The 24,483-nt window shown below is 32.3% G+C and overlaps 1 protein-coding gene across 1 annotated transcript in view; it reads right to left on the bottom strand.

Annotated features, from left to right (window-relative positions):
• The window catches only part of LOC143240418 (organic cation transporter protein-like), a 70,974-nt gene that overhangs the window by 5,766 nt on the left and 40,725 nt on the right, over positions 1–24,483 (bottom strand). Inside the window, exons 5-10 of the mRNA XM_076482833.1 lie at positions 22,248–22,416; positions 17,268–17,415; positions 16,283–16,377; positions 12,449–12,663; positions 8,692–8,873; positions 5,014–5,153 (exon numbers count right to left, since the gene is read on the bottom strand). Of these exons, the coding sequence (XP_076338948.1) occupies positions 5,014–5,153; positions 8,692–8,873; positions 12,449–12,663; positions 16,283–16,377; positions 17,268–17,415; positions 22,248–22,416 (949 nt within the window). The remainder of the gene's footprint in view (positions 1–5,013; positions 5,154–8,691; positions 8,874–12,448; positions 12,664–16,282; positions 16,378–17,267; positions 17,416–22,247; positions 22,417–24,483) is intronic.

The raw sequence follows: 24,483 nt of genomic DNA, 5'->3' as shown, positions 1-24,483 counted from the left end.
GTTTGATCCTTATTATTAATCATTTCTCTCTATTTTTGAATATATACACTATATCCTTTTTATTAGTATACTCTTTCAGCTGTTCTAAGATTACTAATAACTCCATTTATTAATGGAAATGTTTCTATTAATTTACACCTTTTTATGCGTGCAGAATGTTTTTCTTGCGCTCTTCAAGAAATAGTGTAACAACTCTCATTCCACATCCACACTCAACATTTTGATATTTTTAATTTTATTACAATAATCAATAATAAATATATCACTTTTATATTTGCTTTTATAGAAATTATAAAGTAATCTATCTTCTTTATGTATACCACACTTTTTAATTTTATTAAATCTGTTTCTAAGAAGGGAGCTTTCCTTTTGATTTCACAAATGTGTTCTAACGACTTTCCATCCACATGCATACTACAAAATATATTCATAAATTTTCATATCTTTTATTTCTAATAGATGGTGTGTTTATTTGCATGGTAATGATCACTAAAACCATTTTAGGTTTGATTATTTTTATTAAAATCATTGAGAGGGTTTTCAGTACAAATACGGCACTTGTACGTTCATCCATTTATTAATACAAAAACTTCTGGGTAAATGGATACTTTTGATGAGGTTTAGCGCTTTTTTAACACAATTGACAATAATAATGAGGCATGTAAAATTAAAGAATACGAAATGATTCCACAATTATGTGGAATATGTCAAATATGAATAAATGATAATATATTTTATTCTTGTAATACTTAGACTAAACGATAAAACTTATTTTAAAGTAAAATAGAGAATGAAATACTTTACTAATCAAGTAAAGATGCCATTGATAAGAGATATGGTACATCATTTGGTTGTTTTCTAAGGTAAACATGTATATATATATATATGTTATTAATAGTCTTGTTAAAAAGATATGTGGTTGTTTACAAGTTGGAAATGAAATGAAAGAAGCTAATCAGGTAATATTGAAAGAATATGAAAAAAACGTTTATTGAATACTATGAGAAGATAAAAACTGTAAAATGCCATGATAACTGTGAAACGTTTTACTTGGCTCCATTAATCGGAAAACTTACATATTGGTAGGAAATGCTAGAAAGTTTCTCCCTTCTTAATATAAGGGGGCCCCACAACAGAGCCTCATTAATATTTCCACCTTATATAATATAAGATTAAGAAGACGGGTATCAAAAATAATATTTTAGTCCTTCAGGATAAGTATGTGTACTTCATTTTAAATGAAAATAATAAACCTTGTGTTAAAGCTAAGAATATAGTTGAAGTATAGAGTAATGTATTAATCTTTTATATGTAAAAGATAAAAAATAATGCACATTATTGTCTTATCAAGCATATATCTTGATTCATTAAAAGTCAACTAACGAAGCACGAAAGAAAAGTATATCCGTGTTATAGATTTCTGTAGTGTTGCCATTCCAAAGACAGAGTGAAGAAACATGAAGAAGGATGTGAGATAAAAATATTGTGAATGTTATAATGTTTTTTGTAGATTCAGTGATAATGTTAAAGAATATTAATAATTAAACAGAAAGATTGATATCTGTTATCCAGATCCCTCTCAGAATTATACAAATCCTTACCAAAAACATGAACCTATACGTTTCTGTAATTATATCATGAATATTGTAAAGATCCTATAGTTTATAGACGACCAAACACAGAAATTTAATTCATGGAAATGCTTAAAGGATACATTGAAATAATAGAAACGTTATATGATAATACTGAGAAAATGGATGATTTAACTGTAAAAGAACTTAGAGCTCCTCTCAGTGGCATAGTGGTATGTCTGCAGACATACAATGGTAAAACCAGGTTTATATGCCCGTGGTGGACAGAGCACAGACAGCTCATTGTGTAGATTTGTGCTTGTTTACAGACAGATGCTAATTATATTTTTTATTTACGTGAAAAGCCATAGGTGCTGAAAAAATGTTCACGACCATGATCATTTAAATGGAAAATATGAAGAACTAGCTTATAAAAAAAATAAAAACCCCATAACCCGAGTGCTTTCGAAAGGTGGACCTTTCTTCTTCAGGGGCGAATTGAGAATGGAGAAGAAAGGTCACCCTTCGAAAGCGCTCGAGTTATAGGATTTTTATTCATTTCTATCAAAACTTCTTGAACATACGTGTTTTTCTAACATCATAAGAAGACCGCCTTATAATAGTTGTTAGTAGTAATCTGTTATATAGAAATCCTTCTTTCTTCCCACTGTTTATTCATAATACGAGTGCTTATGATATTAATCTGTTTATCCTTAAAGTATTCAAGCGAAGTAATACAAATACTAGTGCAATGAATGTAAATGCTAATTCTTAAATAGGTTACATTTTAGCAGCATAATAAGAATATACAAAATAACTACAGGACATTCACTTCGATAAATCCCTAGTATCATAAAACAGAATAGCAACTAAAGAAATAAAATTAATGACAACTTTATATCATAAGAATATTACGTGCTTTACTATATAAATCTGAAACAATATTTGTAATTAGAAATGAAACTAAAGATATTTTATAGATTGTTAGACTTCCATCAATCTGATTGGATTGTGAAATATGTTAAACTAAATACACAAATGAGAATTAATGCTAGTAATGGTTTTGAAAAGGACATTTCATAAATTGTTGGATAATTCAATATCAAGAACGACTATGACAATATTAAAAAACGAGTTAGAATAATACTTATATATAATTTGAGCAGAAAACAGAACTACACAAGTCATTAAACTTAATCGGGTAACTAGGGTTTTTCGTATTAACGTATCATCAGTTTTTTATTAAAAAACATTCTCAAAAACTGTGTTATAATATTTCCATGTAATCTTTCCATTCTCTATATTTTATCAAGGATGCTATGTAGGCCGAAATAATATCATTAACAATGTAACAAGCTTTTATTGTGGTCATTTGATTTCAAGCAATAGAAAGAATCCTTAATATGAAGTGACTATAAAATACCAAACAGATGAGAGGCCACAAAAAATTCTATTGTTAACTTATTTTTGTTTATTTAAAATTATTATGGTTTCTCTATCATTAGTATATGTATGATATCTCTATGCCCCTCGGAGGAAACAACACTTTTTATTTCCAAAATGTTTTCCACTGACGTACAAAACATATTTGTAAAAACTTGATCCCCTCCATATAATGCAAAAACGTTATATAGATATATTATATCCTCCTCAAAATAAAATAACTAGACACAATAAGCAATACCTGTTGTAAAGAAATCAAAACAATAAACAAAAATGTTATCATTTTTCAGAAATGTGTCATTAATATAATTAAACCATCAATTCACTGACATGACTCTTCCTATTATTTCTACAATCTTTTATTCTTTCATAAACAAGAAAAAGAGCTTTTAATTTATTTATTGCGTTGATATATTTTATGATTAAGTTGTTATTAAATGTATTAGGAAAAAATTCTAGCTATAATTCCATCACCAAACCAAGTTTCAATTATTTTTAGTCTAAAGATAGAGTAATTAGCGCCAACATCTATCTAACTAATTAATTTAGAAATGGAATAATTAGCGCTATCTTCTATCTAATTAAGCGTATGAGTTTTAATATAATTAATATAAGATTGTTCTCTACTCCAAACAAGATTGAAAAATTAATAGTTAAGTTAAACTTTAAGAATAGGACAATATTTACAAAAAAAACAAAACAAACATTATCCGATATTCATGTGAATAAAACATATTCAATAAATAAATTAATGTTAATATGAACTTCCAGATGTATCATTTCCACTATGGATTCATGTATAGCGTTGAGTTAAAGTTATTATACCAGGATACTGATTCTTATAAAATAAAACAGATGACCTATGCAACGATATAAGAGAAAACATTAATTTATTTGATACTTCACACTATCCAAGCGGTAATTCTTATTATATTCTGTTAATAAGCAAAAAGAAAGTTTCAGATAAAATGAAAGATTAGAAAAATTTGGAAATAATGACTGTACTTATGAGGCTTAAATATAAAATGTGTGCTTTTAAAATACAAGATGGTAAAACCTGTTGGGAGTCTGAAGGTGTAAAAAATGGGTTGTTAAAAACAGAATTACATTAGTTGAATATAAAGATTGTTTTTTCGATCAGAAAGAAATATATAAAATTATGAATCTAACAAGAAGTTTGTTTGTTTGTTTGTTTGAATTTCGCATAAAGCTACTCGAGGGCTATCTGTGCTAGCCGTCCCTAATTTAGCAGTGTAAGACTAGAGGGAAAGCAGTTAGTCATCACCACCCACCGCCAACTCTTGGGCTACTCTTTTACCAACGAATAGTGGGATTGACCGTCACATTATAACGCCCCCACGGCTGAAAGGGCGATCATGTTTGGTGTGACGGGGATTCGAATCCGCAACGACCCTCAGATTACAAGTCGCACGCCTCGACACGCTTGGCCATGCCGGGCCTATTTAAAGGTTATCTGTGATCCGCCCACATCGGGTATCGAAACACAGATTCTAGCGTTATAAGTCCGCAGACATACCGCTAATAAGTAGTAAAAAGCGTGAAATATGTTGTATCCGGGTTACTAGGAAACCATTATGCTCGAATGATGATAAAATATATATTAATGATATTAATATTTTAGCGTGTGATAACTCTTTAAATTGTCCCCCGATTGTACAGCGGTAAATTCACGGATTTACAACGCTACACTGGAGAGTTCAATTCCCTTCGGTGAACACAGCAGATAGGCCCATGTGACTTTGCTGTAAGAAAAACATACAGACGCACTATCTAAATTAGAAAGACTTACGTTCCGAAATACATTCTTATACTTTTTTTCTGATAAATGGAAACAATAAACAAGTTAACTCGTTTCGTGATAATATCATATAAGTTATTTTGATTTATCGTAACATCATACTATAACATAAAATTATAAAGATTAAAAAAATCGAAACCTTTACTTTCTGCAAATTCAAATGAGCAGACAAATACTGACTTTCCAATTTCTTCTCCTTCTGCGAGTGTGTCAGGAATCGGTAGCTTGTTAGTCTCTGGTAACTGAATAACTAAAAGTCCAGAAATTATAGAGAGTCCCCCGAATATTCCTAATGGAATTTCTTTACTAGTAGCTTTTCCCTAGACAGAAAAATATTGCTCATTGAATAATTTATTACACGTTTGGCTATTATGCACTGCTAGGAAAGGTTTTGGGAAATTTTGAGCTAATGATCTTTGGAAAGTTTGCCTAGAGGAATCTTACTGATACGGCATAAATTAGTTATTTTTACTTTCTGGAAACCTACTTTCATAATATATGAAAAATATATGTCATATATTAAAAACTGTTTAGTGTACGTAGTATTATTAACTAATTAAATTTGTTTTTGTAATTCATTTATGTCGAGGCTATCGAACAATGTATTTGCAATCCATTAATATTGATCCTATAGAGATTTCTTAAACGTCTAAGTGATAAATATATAAATAGCTGCAACCAGACCAGCAAAAGTAGTAAGAAGATTAAAATCACGTTATATAACCATGCCAACTGATTTTGATAAATGTCGTTAAAAGGCTATGAACTTGGAGAGTTTGTTAAACAACAGCAAGAAGTAGAGAGAGAAGAAAGTAGAAAGGAAAAGAGGACGTAAAGCTAAATGACTAAAAAGAAATGGAGAGAGAGAAAAAATAAGCGCACAAATTAATTAAGAAGAAAAGGAGAGATAGAAGAAACTAGAAATAGACAGAATAGGAGCATAAACTGAGATTGCAAAGCTGAATCAACCTAAGGAAGAAGGACCCAAGAACTACAATGGAGTCAGGGCCAGCCAGTCCAAGCAGCTCAAATTTGATAAACACAAAGATACTACGAATGTTTTCGTGAAAAAATATGAAAGATTGTCAAAAGTCAGAACTTGGTCAAAGGCAACTAGCCAGTCTGTCTCAGCGCTCTTCTCACAGGAAAAGGCTAACACGTATATGCAAACATGACATCAGAAGATACTATGGACTATGACAAATTAAAAGTGGCTTTGCTGAAACGATACTTCACAATATGAACTGACATGGTCAAATTTGACAATAGTTTTGAGGTACTGGCAGAACTACAAGCACATGAACAATTCATGATCACGCACTCAACTGACATGCTATTCCTAAAGGAGAGAGCACCAAAAAATGTAGAGAAGATGAACTAACTGGAAGAACAGCTTAAGGAAAACTATGGGGGAATTATAATCTACAAGCCCAAAAATATCTAGTTAATTTCGAAACCAGTGATGACTGACCAGAAGCAAGATTCCACCAAAAGAAGATGACAAAAGATTGATAGACAGAAGGGAGAAGAGATGCTATATTGTTGGGAAATATTACAAAGGAGTGCAAGTTCATTACCAGCTATCAACATCAGAAATTTCAACATAAAGCAGTTAGATATACTTACAAAGATAATCCTGGTGAGAAACAGGAAAACTGTGACTGTTACCATGATTGCTTCTGCCAGAAAAAAGGAGAATCAAGAAAACACGTCAAATTCACCACACAAAAAGTTCTAATTCTATGATTGATAAGTGTACGACTAATGGTTGACTTAAATTAGCAGGTGGATCAACACTGCCAATAGTGCTTGGAGCGTGTGATAAACATCAAGAGGTTATATCAGATCTCAACATACCAGTAAGTCAAGTATATGTTGGGGACGAAAAAGAGAAGGTTCTATGAGACACTAGGTGCAGTAGTGTAACAGTTGAAACTACTACAGTATCTGATGATCATGTGACAGGCAAGATATGTCTATGTGTGCTAATTCATGGAACAGTGAGAAGGTATCCCATAGGAGGGATAAAGGTGTATACTCCATATTATGTAGAAGACCTTGAAACCATGTTCATTCAAGACTCAGTATATGACTTTGGGATAGGAAATAAACCAGGTAGTAGAAATTTGAAAGAAGTAAAGAAGAAAGATCCTTCAGAAACTTCAGGGCACTACCCAAGAGTAAATGAAGCACAAGATGAAGAGGAATGACTTTTACAAAACAGAAGACCGAAAAGAATACTGAACCATATCAATGAAAGCAGTTCTGTTAGAGAGGCTAAACCTAATACAGACAGACAGCAGTAATTCTATAACAAGAGAGCCAAGAGTTGACATTTCAAGGTACGGTAGAAGTTTTAAGTTCTCCTGCTTACAGACAACAATAAGTTCATCCACCAGTGGAAAAGACCTTTCACGGTATAAGTGGTCCACAGAATGCACTATAATGTGAACGTTGATAGCCGAGGCCATAGAGATTTCTAGAAGGCGTAAGTAATAGAAATATAAAATAGCTGCGAACAGACAAGCAGAAACAAAGAGAGTGTAAAAAGTAAAGTCACGGGAAAGAGAAGTCGGTGAGAGAAAAGATAGTAAAATCAAAGTTAACCATCATAAGAGTGAAAGGCCTTACTGGTTAATTTGTTGGAGTGAGATTTATAGTTTAAAAGAGATATGGAGAATAATTTGTCTTGTTAACAGATAGAAATAAGAAATTATAGCATCATATAGTTTAATCATAGAGCAATCAAGAGCTTATCCGTTGTATTAGACATCTGATTATAAAATATTCACGCAGTAAATAAGGAAAGAGTATCAGGTATTTTTAATGAAGTTGAGTTTGGGATATATTAGAACTGTAATTTAGAATTACTCTGTATCCTTCGAAAAGTATCATTCTTTTTTCCTTTGATTAAATGAAATAGTTAAAAACAAATGTCTGTTAATGTGACTATTCGTAATATGTTACAACTGAGGATTTGGAGTGTTTCTATATTTTGTCTCTCATTATCAAGAATTTTCAAAGTGTTATAAATATATAAAGAACAAAGCACGGAATATTGTTCAATACCAAACTATTTTAGTTGATAAAAATCAAAGGTAACTCTGAACTTTAAAATAAAGGCTAAAACAGATATAAATTTTGATAAACTATAGATATTACAACCTATCGATTACCACAACCACTTTCAAACATGTGGTCAGCTATCGGTCAGTGACCTCTTTCTTTCTTTGTGAACCTGACGATGACCGAAGAAGGTCGAAACGTTGTTCGCTCCTCTACATAGTTCTTTCTCTATCCATACCAGCCGTTTTTACATATACACATATCGATAAGCTTTCAGTGGGAGAAGTTGTATAATTTTATGAAGCCTTGAAGAATGGATGATAAAGAGTGACACTTCAGTCATGAAATCGATTTAATCTTCTGTGTTAAGTATTTCAAAGAAACAATTAGAATTAGACATTTACTAGTTAAAGAGCACGAGTGTGTTTATGATTTATGGTTAGGCAAGGTGCATGTGCTTTAATGTATATTATAGAATATTGTTAAATATAGCCAGGAAGTATACACATGTACATACAAAGAAGTTGAGATAAGTGTTACGTTAGTATGCTGGATCAGTGCGCGTTCTTAAATTGCACAAGATACTAAAATGATAACAATAGTTTTCGTTTTAAAGAACTTAATTCTTATTCAGTATCAAAAAGAGTTGAAATAAAACACAGAATATTTAATCACAATGTTCTTCACGCAACATGACTGAACTTTCCACGCGTATAATCAAAAATGAAACATTTACTAAGTTTTTTATAGCCAAATGCTTTTCTGATTTCTAACGTCTAAAACGTGACTTACCAACTCCTTAACAAAAGGTGCTATCATTGATCCAATCCGAGCAGACATCGAACACGAGCCGAGTCCGATATTTCGTACAACAGTGGGGAAGAGTTCAGCTGAGTAAATATAAATCACACTAAACGAACTGGCGATACACAGCTTTCCAGTCATAGCCAAGGTTATTCTCAGCCACAGGAGATCTAATGCACGTAGAAATACACAACAAGAAATAAGTCATAGTTTTAGGTCGAAGAATACAAAATACTTAACATATAGATGATTCTTTATATTTAAATACACTTCGACCAATTTAGTAAATATTATTAGAATGATGAACTTTATTACAGTGAATACGTTACGTTTCCTTCTAGGCTAGACATATAATAACATTTTGTTTCGAACACAACTGTTATAGTACAAAGGTTTTTTATTTTTTATATTATTTTAGTTCGTACAAAAAATAAAATTCAAAAGCTTTGTTTGTTTCTTTTGTTGGAATTTCGCACAAAGCTACTCGAGGGCTATCTGTGCTAGCCGTCCCAAATTTAGCAGTGTAAGACTAGTATGCCCGGTAACCGTCCGTTGCAAATTCTCTCTTTGGACGAAACGTTGTTCTCTGCTTTATTAGTAAAAGTGTTAGTACTCATACTAGCCGTCCTAAGATATATGGTGTGTTTCCTTGTTACGAAATTATACCTGACTTCTAACTGCGTTTTGGCGAGCAGTTTGACGTGCTTCAGGTTTGTTCCTCGCTTATCTCATTGGATCTTGCTTCAAAATTTGGTAAACAAAACTATCTATTTCTTGGTCATACTTTAGGTACTTTGAATTTCACTTTCTTTCTCAAACTTTTAGACTTTGCTAATTTTTCGTATCATGATTTTGTCGGTAATTTTGATAATATACTTATGTAACTTACAAAGATCGATTTACTTCAAAATTCCTGCATATTTGTATGCAAAAAACTCCGTATGGAAGGCTTGTACTTCCTTTGGTCACAGAACAATTTAGTTCATAGTGTACAGTTGGATTCTCCAGGAGAAAAGGGTAACTTTGTTTGTTTGTTTTTTAATTTCACACAAAGCTACTCGAGGGCTATCTGTGCTAGCCGTCCATAATTTAGCAGTGTAACACTAGAGGGAAGGCAGCTAGTCATCACCACCCACCGCCAAGTCTTGGGCTACTCTTTTACCAACGAATAGTGGGATTGACCGTCACATTATAACGCCCCCACGGCTGAAAGGGCGAGCATGTTTGGCGCGACCGGGATGCGAACTCGCAACCCTCATATTACGAGTTGCACGCCTTAACACTCTTGTCCATGCCGAGCCATGTCACTTTCTTATGCAGTATGACAATGGTTCTCTATTAGGAATACTCACTTTGAAATAATGTATGAAACTCACTTTAACACAGTTTTAGAAGTTTTATTTAAAATATTTATTTTGTTGATAATAATAAACGTACAAAAGTGATGTAGATTATTTAAAAAAGTCATTTCGCCATTAAGGAAGTAGTTTAAGAAAAAAGTATAATAAAATAAGGTCTTTTTTTTTTATTTTAGCGAGAGCCTACTTTATAACATTTAACATTTCGGTACCGTGTAAAACTGTTATTGACGTACTCCTTAAAAGGGATCATATGTAATAAATAAATATTTTATAAGAGATCCAATTGTGATGAAACATTGTTAGGAATTTATCATTATACAACAAAAAACAATCACTGTTCTTGCCAAAAATTGACAGCAGTTTACACACTAGTTGCACGTTATGCCACTGGAGAAGGTTACGTGTGTATCAACTTCAAGCAACAGGGAAAAGATAATCAGGCCACTAGAGACAATGACGTCATAGCGAAACAAAGTGTCACAATAGGGCGTTGGCGACATGTAATGGTGTTATCAGAGACGAGATGGCGTAGCTATCTTAGGGAGGGGTGGTAATATAGTTTAATACTATAAGGTCTGTTACTAAAGACGGATTTTGTTTATAAAGTTTATAGGCGGATGTTGTTACTGCAAGTTCTGTAGATAGACAGTATAACCAAAGCTCTGCAAGCTTACAGTGTTACTAATACTTTACACATAGTTAATACAGATGAATGGAGCTGAAGTTAGGAGACTACTGATATTTAGGTTGCATTTTGGATACTGTTGCAATAGGTAGATGATAGTAAGAATTCTGTAGGCATTACTTGGTGGATTATTTATGTTTCACAAAAGAGGATAATCGAGTATGATTGTATACAGATTTTAATTTGTGTTTAGATATTTATTCTGTATGTTTTTCTTAGGAGGAGGAGGATACTATACAGCTTGTGTTACTACAGCTTTATAGACAGATATTATTACTGAGTATAGTGGATATGTATATACGTTTTACAAAGGTAGATAGTGTTCCACAGGACTGCATATAGGTTTAAACTTATGTTTATATTTGTCATTCACATATGTTTTACAAAGGTAGACATTGTTTAACAGGATCGTGCTATTAAGATTCTATAGACAAAGGTGGATAGTGTTTAAATTATGCCTACAATTGTCAACTTACATTTTTTGTTTTATAGCTATGTTTTCATACATCTGTAAAACATTATGAAGATTTTGACTTGTCTCATCTTTTCATTCACTTGTGTTTTTACAGGATAATAACATTGCTAGTACGTATAACATGCCTTTTTATTAATATTAAAGAAGACAGCCAATTGTGTTTTAAAATGCTGATTGTAGTTTTATTCTCTATATTTAAGCATTTTTAAATTAATATCCTGAAAAGGGCAATTATTTAAATATAACTCACTTTCACTAATTTGTATTTATGCTATATATATATATATATAAAACTATGAATTTTATTATTTTTGACAAACATGCTGGCGCAGCATGGCCAGGTATTTAAGGCTCTAGACTGGTAATCTGAGGATCGCGGGTTTTAACATGCTCGCGTTTTCAGCCGTGGGAGCATTATAATGTTCGGTCAATTTCACTATATATTGGTAAGAAAATAGCCCAAGAGCTGGTGGGAGTGGTGATAACTAGCTGCCTTCTTTATCGTCTAATTAGGCACGGCTAGTGCAGGTAGATCTCTTGTAGGTTTGCGCGAAATTTAAAAAACAAACAAACAAAATGCCCCATTTCACTTAAATACTTTTTATAGTGTTTCTATGAGCCAGTTTACACACTCGTTACGTGCAAATGGAGTGATTACTGACATCAAGGCTTCTGTTTGTTAGGATATACAAAGATCTTTACTTATTATTAAGAATACTGGTAATAAACACTTTCTCAAGCAGAAAGTGAAGAAGTATATAAACTGTAGTAGGTCTGAAACCATATATTTACTGAACACTTTTAGTTTGTATTCAGTAAAATATAAAGTAGAGCTAACTGAGCAGTTCAGAAACGTATTTTTAGTGAATTTACGAGATTTTTCTAAAGTATGGAGCTTATCATAAGTTAAACTATCAAATATTTAAAGTATATAATAAACATTGAAAGAAATACAATTAAATTAAATATGAGTAATAAAATTAGAAATGGCCCCTGACGAACGTCTCTCGTTTTATCTCCAAACTTGAACATGCAACAAGATACTTGAGCATTCCAGTATTCCTCATAAATTCTTATTCAACTGAAGAGTCCATTATCACGTAGTCTAAAATATATTTTATAATGTTTGAATTTTTTGTCAAACAATGTTAAGCAAACATCGTATGGTCCGAAATCAGAAGAGGTGTAATGATATTAAAGACAAAAATAAATAAAAAGGCTTACTGTCAGGAACTGGAACTGTGAGCAAACAAGCTATACCAGCAGTCACCATCATAACCATCAAAGAAATTCGACGACCCACGTATTTTATGAGAATGAATGCAATAATATTGGCTGGAAACTCAAGCGAGCCGGCGATAAAAAAAGTTATCAAAGGATTTCCACCCATGTCGTTTGTATGTAGAGACAATCCATAGTAGGTAAATGCATTCACAAACCTACAGAAAGGTGTTATCAATTGAAATTTAAAACATTTATTTCATTGGTTCTTATTAAGAAAAAAAAGACGAAAACATTTACAAAAATTACATTTTTTCATTTTTATTAAAATATGCCTATAAACTAATTATCTTGCGATTGTTTCTAATTATCTTTAGTTAATTTTTATGGAACAAAAATAGAGTTATTCCTTAACATTGAAATAATAAAATGGAAAATTGACATTACTAAAAAGTTAATATTTATGAAAATTGCATAAATTTTCTATTTGCCACGTCCAAGAACATCATTCATCAAAATATTTTTTTACAAAACATGATTTCTCTTATTTTGTTTAGATTATATCTATAAAGATTTTTCAAATATTTTCATCTGGTACTATTATGAGTTTTAATATAAAGCATAATTGCTCATGTTTGACAAGTACAAAAGGTACGTGATATTAAAATGATTTTGAATACACAAATCAGCAAGGTACATAAAAGCTACAGCCGATGAAAAGTCGCAATAGAACGGTATGTTTCAGAAACACATTTTAAGATTCTTTGGCATGTCACAAGTAGTTTGATACCCTAAGTAACCAATTACTTTTAGGAAGGATATGTAACAGCCCTTTTTGAAGCAATATATTCATGTACAGATCATAAAACTATGTTTAGGTTAGGGATTTAGATTTTCATAGATTGGGTTACTCTTTGTCTAACTAAATTAGAAACAAAGGAATATGGATCAACTTGTGACATCAGGTCCATCCAGAAAGAGTCCTGCAGTGAACTGTACACCAGCCATGGTAAACATTTTATAACCAATGAAAACTGACGAACACAAAGGTCAGTATAAAAGCTGCTCACTTTCCCCAAGCAACAGTAAGACTTAAGAACGAATGAGTTATGTCTAGAAGAATGACCAGTTGTTTCCATGACATATGCGTCTAGATTTTTATTAGGGGCCGGATTCTTTACAGTATGTGTTTGTGACGTTTTATCGATAAATCTGAACAATAAACAGATACAATACAAACCATTTATTTTTCAATAATATATTGAAAATAAGTAAAACATATGTACAAAAATGCATTATACTGCTGGTTATCACAGTTGTACAAAGAACATTAAATAATTCTATTTTAAATCAGAAACCCACACAGACTGATTTAAGTTTTTTAGAACTTAATTGACAAGAGGAATTATTATTTTCTGTCTCTGTTGTTACAATACAAACTTCGACACTTTAACTTCAAAATACGACACTGAAATGAACGTAGGTATGAAAATTGGCGATTTTGAAGTATGAAGATCTGCATGGCCAGGTGGTTAAGGCACTCGACTCGTAATCCGAGGGTCGTGAGTTTTAATCCTCGTCACACCAAACATGCTCGCCCTTTCAGCCGTGGGGACTTAATAAAGTGGCGATTAATCCCACTATTCGTTGGTAAAAGGGTAACCCAAGAGTTGGCGGTGGGTAGTAATGACTAGCTGTTTTCCCTCTAGTCTTTGCGTGAAATTAAAAAAAAAAAACAATAACAGCGTATATTCGAACATTGTTGAACGATCGAGAATCTCGCGTGATTGGTATATAAAAGCAAGTCATAACAAGAAGCTACAATCAGCAATCTATAAATCTCGAAAGCTATAATTGCGATTAACGTCTATTTAACGAAAGACTGGAGAATTTGACCAGGAATTTATAAATTTCGAACTTTATAAACCATTCACCTTGAGATAGTTAACTTCTAATGTTAGTTTTTGTTGTTGTTTTGAATTAAGCACAAAGCTACACAATGGGCTATCTGTGCTCTGCCCATCACGGGTATCGAAACCCGGTTTTTAGCGTTGTAAGTCCGCAGACATATCGCTGAGCCACTGGGAGGCGTTAGTTTTCCTACGAGGACATTAGATATCTATCTTTTTCTGTGAAAAGTAAGCTTGTAAACCACGTTAGACCAAACAAGAATACAGCTTGCTTACATTCCCACTCAAGTGAAGCATATCTATATATTAACATAAGCGTAATTTACGCCTCGTGAACCTAGACCATCGATACAATATCAAGTTTCAGACCAGACAGCAGACTGAATATTGTTTGTAAGTTTGTAAAACCTCTGAATATAAATCATTATTTGTAATAACCATCAGTACAAATTGTATTTTTTGTATACTCATATTAAAATAATGTTTTTTAAAGAAAGAAAATTGTGTGTTTCACTCTTGTTGGAAATATAATAAATTTGATACATATTAACATTTAATTAACTTCTAAATTAAAATTATAATTTCCGGCTATTTGAAATCATAGTAATAATATACGTAACATAATAAATCGGAGATTCGTACGAGTTAAATTAAAATACGTAGCAATATATAATATTATGAGATATCAAAACATTTTTTGTTTGTATGAAACAGTATTTCATCCGTGAAACTAATATCAATTGAAGATTTATATGTTTTTTTCTTTAAAACAATCTATAACAGAATGAACATTCTGCTAGAGCAAATTAAAAGTATTGTTCTTTTGTTTTTCATTTTCGTGCAAAGCTACACGAGATCCATCTGCGCTAGCCGCCCATAATTTAGCAGTGTAAGACTAGAGGGAAGGCAGCTAGTCATCACCACCCATCGCCGACTCTTGTGCTATTTTTTTACCAACGAATAGTGGAATTGACCCGCCCAGTATAACGTACCCACGGTTGAAAGGACGGGCATGTTTAGTAGGACTGGGATTCGAACCCACAATCCTCAGATTACGAGTCGAGCGCCGTAATCACTTACCCTTGCTGGGCCTTATTGAAAATAAAGAACGTATTTGTTCTTTCTTCGTTATTTCCCTCATTAAGGTTTCTATATATAATTTTTGTCGTCACTGTTGGTACAGCGTTAAGTCTACGGATTTACAACGCTATAATCAGGAGCTCGATTCCCCTCCGTAGACTTAGTAGATAGCCCGATGTGGCTTTGCTATAAGGAAAACACCAACACACAGTATTGAAGACCTATGTTTTATGAAATATGTTTTTGTCCTTTTTTTTTTTTGAAGTAGTATATTTTAAGCTACTGGAATATTAATACCACTTCTCAATAATTAACAGACCTACGATTCTCAAAATACTTATACCAAATAGACCAATATGATACTTTCTATTTCGACATAAAAGTTACCCGCAATATAAAATTATCGTAAATTGAACATGTAGAATCTGATAATGTTAGTAATTTAATAAGTTCGATGAAAAAGATTATTTTATGAAATTATATGACGTACTTATATTATCATCTTAATAACATTCTGAATTTAGTTTGATTAATTAATATTCATGGCTTTAAGTCATAAATGTTGTTCTTTATTGAATAAAAGGACAAACGTGTGTAAATTGGGCATTTTGATTACAAGTGAGTGCTGGAAATGAATATGTCTTCTGAAAGTTGTTTTACTTTTATTATCGTACTTATTTTCCATGTCTGTCGAATCTCAAGTAGATTTGTTTCTTTTTGTGTACTTGTCTGTGTAAAAAAAGCAGACAAAGGCTCCAAAAAGATATATTAATCTAATGTACAGATCACATTTATTCACTGTATTTCGTATGTGAACTTAAACACTGACTAGAATATGGAGACTCACCAAAAGAGAAAGTTATTCAAACTCTTCTTTCTCATGTTAGGAGTTTTGAGCAAATCCAAAAATGTGGCTTGGCGATTTCGTTTCATTTCTTCTTCCTTAAAACAAGAAGAAAAAATGATTTTTTTAAATTAAATTTTGCCAGACGATTTACTTTCAGCCCTTTATTACTTTTATATCCCTCACCCCTCGTCCGATGACTCAAAAATAAGTCTGAAGGCCTGTCATGATAAAAATCGGAGGCTTATCAGCTAGCAAACAAACGAAACTTTTTGTCTAATTGGTTTTCAGTGTTCATTGAATAAGAAATACACGTCTTCTCTCTGTTGGTAACTTTAGCCAAGAATTATGCAATAATTTTTGTTATAAAGAGTTTTTATGACTAGTACATTTAATATTTCTTACTGAGGCTGCTAAACTTATCTTTAATTTTGTTAACTGATCATAAGCCAAATGCGCAACAGGTTCAGTTTCGAAAATAATGTTCAAGAACTTTATTTTTTTTTTGAGTAAATGTAATAAATATATATATTTACAATCTATAAAAAATGTCAAACAAGCTATTAATACTTTATCCAGGTTTTCTTACGCAAGCACATGTTATTTTTAACATTTCCCACACTGGCCTATTTTAACATGTATATTATTTTCAGACTTTTTCCAGATTATTCTCGTTGGCACACATTTTATTTAAATAGTTATTTTTTTCATAACTAATGTCATTTATCTTCTCCATTTTTCATTACGGTTTTTTTTTTTGTGGTCTTTTTCTTTTATGTATCTTCGCATTTATCTTTAGATAAATTATGCTGAAAGTTTTGGAATATACAGTTTAACTATTTTAAGTTAATGATCTCTAATGTGTGTGTCAGTTAATTTTCATTCTTTTCTGAATCATCACTCCATTCACCACATCCTAGTAGGTGCATATTTAAAACGCAAAGATTCTACATCAAACAATTTGACAAGGTGGTCAACCTTAACCTACCTGCTTTTCTTTGGCTACAAGTTGGGACATGATTACCTGCCAGTTTGAGACAGTTTTACCATTGAGTCTTGCAGCATTTCTTATTTCCCTTTCTGCCAGCTCGACCTTTCCTTGCGATAGTAGCCAGCGAGGAGATTCTGGAAGGAACCTAAAGAAAATTAGAAATTATGAACATTTTTATACAGACCAACTGATTAATTTTTTGGCTATTAAAAAAGTAGATCTCAGTTGAAACGTCATTTGTAAATTTAATTGTTCATCACTTAAAAATCATATTTTTGTAGATAATGCTTTTACAGAATGTTACTTAATAAAACTTACTTATACTGTTACAATATATGTATGTATATCAAATTTAACAGAGCGACGAAAATCATAAATGGCTTTAAGTTATACCAGCGCAGAACAATGAAAATATGATGGTTTTTGGTAATACAATTAAATCACCATTTTAATGCATGATAAGGGGACACAACATTGGCATAAAGAAGTAAATACAATGCACACAGTTGGCTGTAAATGTTGAAAATGTTATTGGACTCAGAACGTCGCGAGCTTGAGCAGATGGTACTAACTTCTTTATGGTCTAGTTATTTGTTTACCTATTTTTATAGCAGTTTTTTTTATTTGATATCTCGTGATATCATTGTTTATAGTAGTCACTGAATGCCAAAGAGTACAGAGGACTAAGAAATAAGACAGAATATTTTCTGCGAATATCCTACTCTTACACAGACTTTCAGAAAGCAAGTGAGATGTCAAAACAAGCAAGTATCTTAGATTAAATGTCCTTTATTCATAATGACGAGAAACCCACTTGTAGAGCAAAATTATATATTTAAAAATGGCTGGTATGGTTAGGGAAAGCGCAAGAGGAGCGAACAACGTTTCGGTCATCGTCAGGTTCACCGAAGAAGGTCGAAACGTTGTTCGCTTCTCCACTAGTGTTTCCCTACCCATACCAGCCATTTTTAAATATATAAATGTCCTTTATGTATCTCTCCCGTAGCCAGTTTCAAGATCGTTCAGGACAAGGTTCGAAAATTGAGTGGAAATTATTCATTCCTTCCACTTTCAATATTCTGATTAAATGTCCGAAAACCTTATGATAGTAACGGATTTACTGTTGTATATTTATTTTAATAACTACATTTTTTTCAGTTTAATTAATGTAACGTATATTGTTAAATGAGTATTGCGAAAGTCCCGTCTGTTTTCTAAATTTGTAAAAGATTCTAGAATGTCAGAATCAGCAGTATATGTTTGAAGAAACCACTAACGTATTGATGCCAAGTAAATTTTCGAGAATCTCCTCTAATGAGTATAAAACGTAGCTATCGCAAGACGCGGTAGATTATTGCTGGGACGCCACAGTTAGTGTACTATAAACCTCGGAAGTTGTAATTGTGACAAACGCTTATTAATTAGAAACTGTAGATATTTGACCAGAAACGTTTATACGTTTCTAACATAATAAACCGATTAATTTCAGTGAATTAATTTCTGACGTTAGTACTTCTACGAGAACATTAAATATTTTCGTCGTTTAAAAAGTTAGCTTGCGTAATGCGTGAGGCCAGCCAATAATGGACGGCTAGCTAGAATACGAAGCTTGCGTAATAATATCAATTCTGAATTAATTCGCTCCTTGTAGACCTAGGCCGTCGATAAAGTATTCAGTTCTAGACCAGATAGAAGACACATTATAGTTTGTAATTTCTAAAACTTTTTTAATATAAATCATTATTTGTAATAGACGTTATTATAAACTTTATTGTTGTTTGTATATTAAAATATATTCATGTTAAGAACGAAAATTGTGTGTATCAATATCGTTGGCAAATGGCCCGGCATGGCCAAGCGTGTTAAGACATGCGACTCGTAATCTGAGGGTCGCGGGTTCGCATCCCCGTCGCGCTAAACATGCTCGCCCTTTCAGCCGTAGGGGCGTTATAATGTGACGGTCAATCCAACTATTCGTTGGTAAAAGAGTAGCCCAAGAGTTGGCGATGGGTGGTGATGACTAGCTGCCTTCTTTCTAGTCTTACACTGCTAAATTAGGGACGGCTAGCACAGATAGCCCTCGAGTAGCTTTGTGCGCAATTCAAAAACAGAAAACAAACGTTGGCAAATACAATACATTTAATACATATCAACATTTAATTAGCTTCTAAGTTAAAAATACAATTTGTAGCTATTTTAATTCGTAATACGTAACATACGTAACATAATAAATCTGAGATTCGTCTGAGATAAAGTATAGTACGTAACAATGGTTATAATGCTTTTATAATGGCTTTTCTTCTTCAAGGAGATAAATTATAATAAGTAACATGATGTACAAGATATTTATAACATCCGTACCCTTCAGTGGCACAGCGGCATGTTTGCAGACTTGCTAAAATCCGGGTTTCGATACCCCTCGTGGGCAAAGCACAGATAGCCCATTGTGAAGCATTATATACTTAATTCAAAACAACATCTAAGAATATGCTTCTGCCCTTACTCAAGAATTTCACCATTCACTTGTTTCTTCTTTCTTCTCATACATCAAAACACATCCAAAGAGAATTCCACTTTCTTTATTGGCCTTATTGAGTTTACAATGATAATAAGTCATTATCTTGGAACTGGAACCGTCAGGCTAATTACCTTACGTTATGAAATACTCAGATATGTGTTCCCTATTTCTAATTCTCTTCAATCAGATTTGGGAAAAAAAAGAAACTAATTTCATCCTTTTTCTTAACCCTAAGAAGGATTCCAGAATTGCTTCTCATTACAGAACTGTTGTGTAAAGTTTTAAATGTTTCAGCTGTTTGGTTCTGAGACTTAAAAACCGCATCTTTATCAAAGATCTTTGTAGTTGAAATAAATATTTTATTCTTTAAAGCGTATTTTTATTTTATGTTTTTGTCTTACATAATATTTCATATATTCTTTCACCGTTTTCTTGTACATAGTGTTTAGAACAAAAACAAACAATAACCTCTTTTAACGGACTGCCTGGAATAGTTAATACAAATCTTGGGTTGATAAAATTGGAACGTACTAAGCATTGAAAATAAGTAACCGTTTTGTATTATAAGTAAATAGCTAGTGCTGAAAGCCTTTTTCCATTACCATTATTGGATTAACGGGTAGAAATTTTCTCATTTGATGAGACAGCTTGATAATTTGTTTTGTTGTACTATTAATGCAAACTTTCCCCAGTGTTGAAAATCCCTATATACTGTCTTTTTCCACTTTCTAATCTCAATATGCACTCTTCCATAGTATAAGTAATTAGTGATAAAAGAAATGTTCACCTGCAGATTTCAGATATCCAGAATTGTTATGAAGAAAGAATCTCATGTATCTGAGGTATTTCATTACTGGAATAAGCGTACTAAATGTTTCAGTAATTGAAACATAAGCTGCTTTGCTCTGATGGACAACCTAGGCAGAGTATCCATCACAAGCGAAATGTTATGCAATGGATGGAGACTATCTCAGGAAATTTCTTTTCTTCATGATGTGACGAAGATCGAAAATCGTTTCATCGCATTTCATTTAGTTGAGTTACAAGATGAAACAAACAATGATACATCTCGATTCCTTTGTAGTGAAACTTTATAATACTAACTTGTTGTAATCATTCGAATGTATCTATCACATGTGATAACCATAAAAGAACATCCCATTCACAACAATATTGGATACAACTCAATGAAACAGCAGGTGGTATTTTTGACTGCATTAAACAAAACAGGCAGCTATGGTCGAATTAACACACAAACTATTCTGGATTTAACAGGTTTTGAATTAGAATTTTACACGAATTTAAGACTTCGCTGCCTATATTATAATTATGGTGTGGGACAGTGAGACAAAATACTTGTAACTGTAATCATAACTTTATTTATCACTGGTTGCTCTATATTATGGCAAAATTTCCGAATGCTTGCAGTAAATTTTAATCACTTTATGCAGTTCCCTCAAATTATGGGAATATAGCACTCGTAACACACACTGGAGTGTAAACATACGAAAGAAAAAAACAACGAGTTGTAAGTTAAAACTTGTTTCACTTGGCGTTCCGCCTTACGATATATTCAAGTGATTAATCTGCTACTAACGACATAAATAGACTTAATACAACTACAGTGTTTTAACAGTCATCATATTAACATTAAACATTAAGATATATATAATTACATTAACTATAATGTAATTATATATATCTTAAAATTACTTTGCGAAAACAGAGAACCTTAAAAAATAGCACAAACTAGGTCTAATTAAATATACCACAACACAAGCAAATACATATATAATACTAACATATGATTATAAAAGTTATCCTTATTTATATACGGTTTATGAATCGTTATAAATAACTAGCATACAAGTTCAGTCATCTTGAACAAAATTCCCTTTTTTCAGGATTTATTGAAACATTCTACACATTTTTATTTGGTTTGTTTTGAATTTCGCGCAAAGCTACATGAAGGCTATCTGCGCTAGCCGTCCCTAATTTAGCAGTGCAAGATTAGAGAGAAGGCAACTAGTCATCACCACCCACCGCCAACTCTTTTGTTACTGTTTTATCAACGAATAGTGGAATTGACCGTCATATTATAAAAAACCCACGGCTGAAAGGGCGAGCATGTTTGGTGTGACGGGATTCGAACCCGCGACCCTCGGATTACAAGTCAAGCAGCCTAGCCACCTGGGCCTTCACATTTTCGAAAGCAAACATGGAACAAAACAAATCTTGCAATTAGTGGATCAGCGATAAGTTTGAAAACTCGCAAAGATAAAATATGGGATTTGATGGTTCAGTTTCTTGCAGTGTACATAAAAAAATCACCACGTAGCTTTGCGTTGAAAATCAATCAAACATGGAAAAAAAATAGTTTCTATAATTTTTATTTGTTTTTAATATTGAATTATTTTAATTATAATGAGGATAATTATCAAATATAAATGATAAATTACCACCAAATACTACAAAGAAGTATCCAGGGGACAGAAATGATCAGCTGGAAATGTCTCCACTTTTTCACCAAAAAAGCAACACCAGGTAGAATGGTATAGCCTAACGCCCAGCCAAATTGGTAACAAATGCCAAGAATAGTGCGATAATCTGGTCCAACTACTTCCAAGACTGAAAAAGAAAAGTACACAGTAACTGCAATGACTATGAAAACAGACAAATGCACGAACAAAGGAATCACAAGTAATGAAACTATATGTTGAATTCGTTAATGGAGCACAGTATTATCACAGAAATATAAGAAAATGCGAATATGTTGTACAATTAACTCGTATTTTATAAGTAAGTTTTTTTTCTTCACACAGACCACTGCTCCCAGTTCTTATGCTGCCATGCAGTTTATCAATGTACGATTCTGGAATAGTGTTCCAAAACTCTTGTATTATTTCCCACAATTCTGCCAATGTCTAATTATTTAATAAAAACACTGGAAGAAATATGAATTTGATGAAGGTTTATAAGATAAAAGTTATCAAGCTTGCAATCAGATCTTAAATTCAACTCTTTTTTTTCTTTCTCGAAAAAGATGGCCAAAGACACAAATTTCATTCCTTTATATATTTATTAGGATACTCGGGATGATACAAATACATTGGTCACTATAGAATGCTGCTAGATTTTATCTTTATTTTATAGGTCTGTGTTGTTAACACACGATTTCACAAATCTCTATAAGGAAAACTTGAAGATTCACATTAGAAAGTTGTTATGAATTACATCCTTGTCTCGATTACAAAGTGAGTTTTTTTTATAATCGTACTGAAAACATGTAATGGTTTCATATACACAGATATGAGTTGGTTAACCAGTGTAGTAATATACGTGTCCCTGCTAACATTGTAATAATAGTAAAATTAGCCAACACTTTGTCATGAAGAATATTACACAACACTATGACTTTTAAAGGAACCATAAGTTTGTAAAGGACGGAACCATTAGCAAAGATTAGGTGGAACAATTTCATCACATAAAGTCTTATTCCTGCCAATACTAACTGAATAACCAGCCAAAGACTCTCATTCTATTTCTTGAATCATTAGTCGTTTAGCAATGCAAGCTTTCTATTTTGTAAGAGTTTAATATCGTTTCTCCATAGATTTCATTTTGTTTTTTTCTTTAAGTTCAAGGACATTTCTGTTTGTTTTACCCAGACATACGTAGTGTTTAGTTATAGGATTCACCAAAGAGCAGCTGTCGATCCCATTATCTTAAAATGAGTAAGCAGCCTCGCAACAACAAACACATTAATTACACCTTGCCTTGTATGATTCATGTTGAAATCATCTAACGTCTGTCATTGAAACTATACACACACCACAATAACTTTCATCATTCTACCGTTGTTCAGTGTCATAGCTGCAATATGTCAATAAACAACATGTACCAGAAGATTGGAAGTTGGCTAATGCTACTCCTTATTTCAAAGGACATGATAACGTTTTCTCCATTAATTATCAGGGCGGGAAATTTTTTTGAAAAACTGGTGAAAAATGTTTTGCAAAGTCATTTAACAAAGTTTACATTTTTTTCAGTATGATTTCACTAGGGTAAAATCTTGCTTTACTAATCTTTTGACATTATTTGAACAGATAACTAGGTTTTGTTCATGTGGATTTTCAATAAGCAGTAGACAAAGTACCATATATAAGCCTTATTAAAAGGTTACCTCTGTATGAGAGGCCTATTGGATAGAAAAGTGGCTAGATGGAAGAAAGAAACTGTTGCTATAAATAGGGTCCAGTCTAAATGGATTAACGCCACTACTCGAATACATCAGACCTCCGGATCTTCGTTCTCTTTGATTTTTATCAATGACAGACAAAGTAAAGGTTAATAGATTACTTACATCTGACGTTAACATTAAATTTGTGGTGCTACTGCCTGTGAGAAGGAAACTAGAAACTATTGTTAAGAAAATAATTTGTGTTATTCAGCGAGTTGAGTGAATAAATGACGGACAGCTTTTAGTTATAATAAATACAAGGTAACGAGCTATTATAACTTGAATTATCAGTATAATTTTGATAGAAATAACCTATAAAATGTTATAAAAGTTAACAATTTTAACGTTTTGGTTGACCAGTCTTTTAAGCTATCGAAGTAATAGAGTAAATATGATTTTAGGTTTCAATTGCCAAAGCATTAAATGCAAATTTAAATAAATTATTATATTTGTTT

The sequence above is a fragment of the Tachypleus tridentatus genome, chromosome 2 (assembly GCF_004210375.1).
Source record: "Tachypleus tridentatus isolate NWPU-2018 chromosome 2, ASM421037v1, whole genome shotgun sequence".
NCBI lineage: Eukaryota > Metazoa > Arthropoda > Merostomata > Xiphosura > Limulidae > Tachypleus > Tachypleus tridentatus.
Note: the sequence above shows the minus strand (reverse complement) of the source record. Positions and strands in the feature narration are given on the sequence as shown.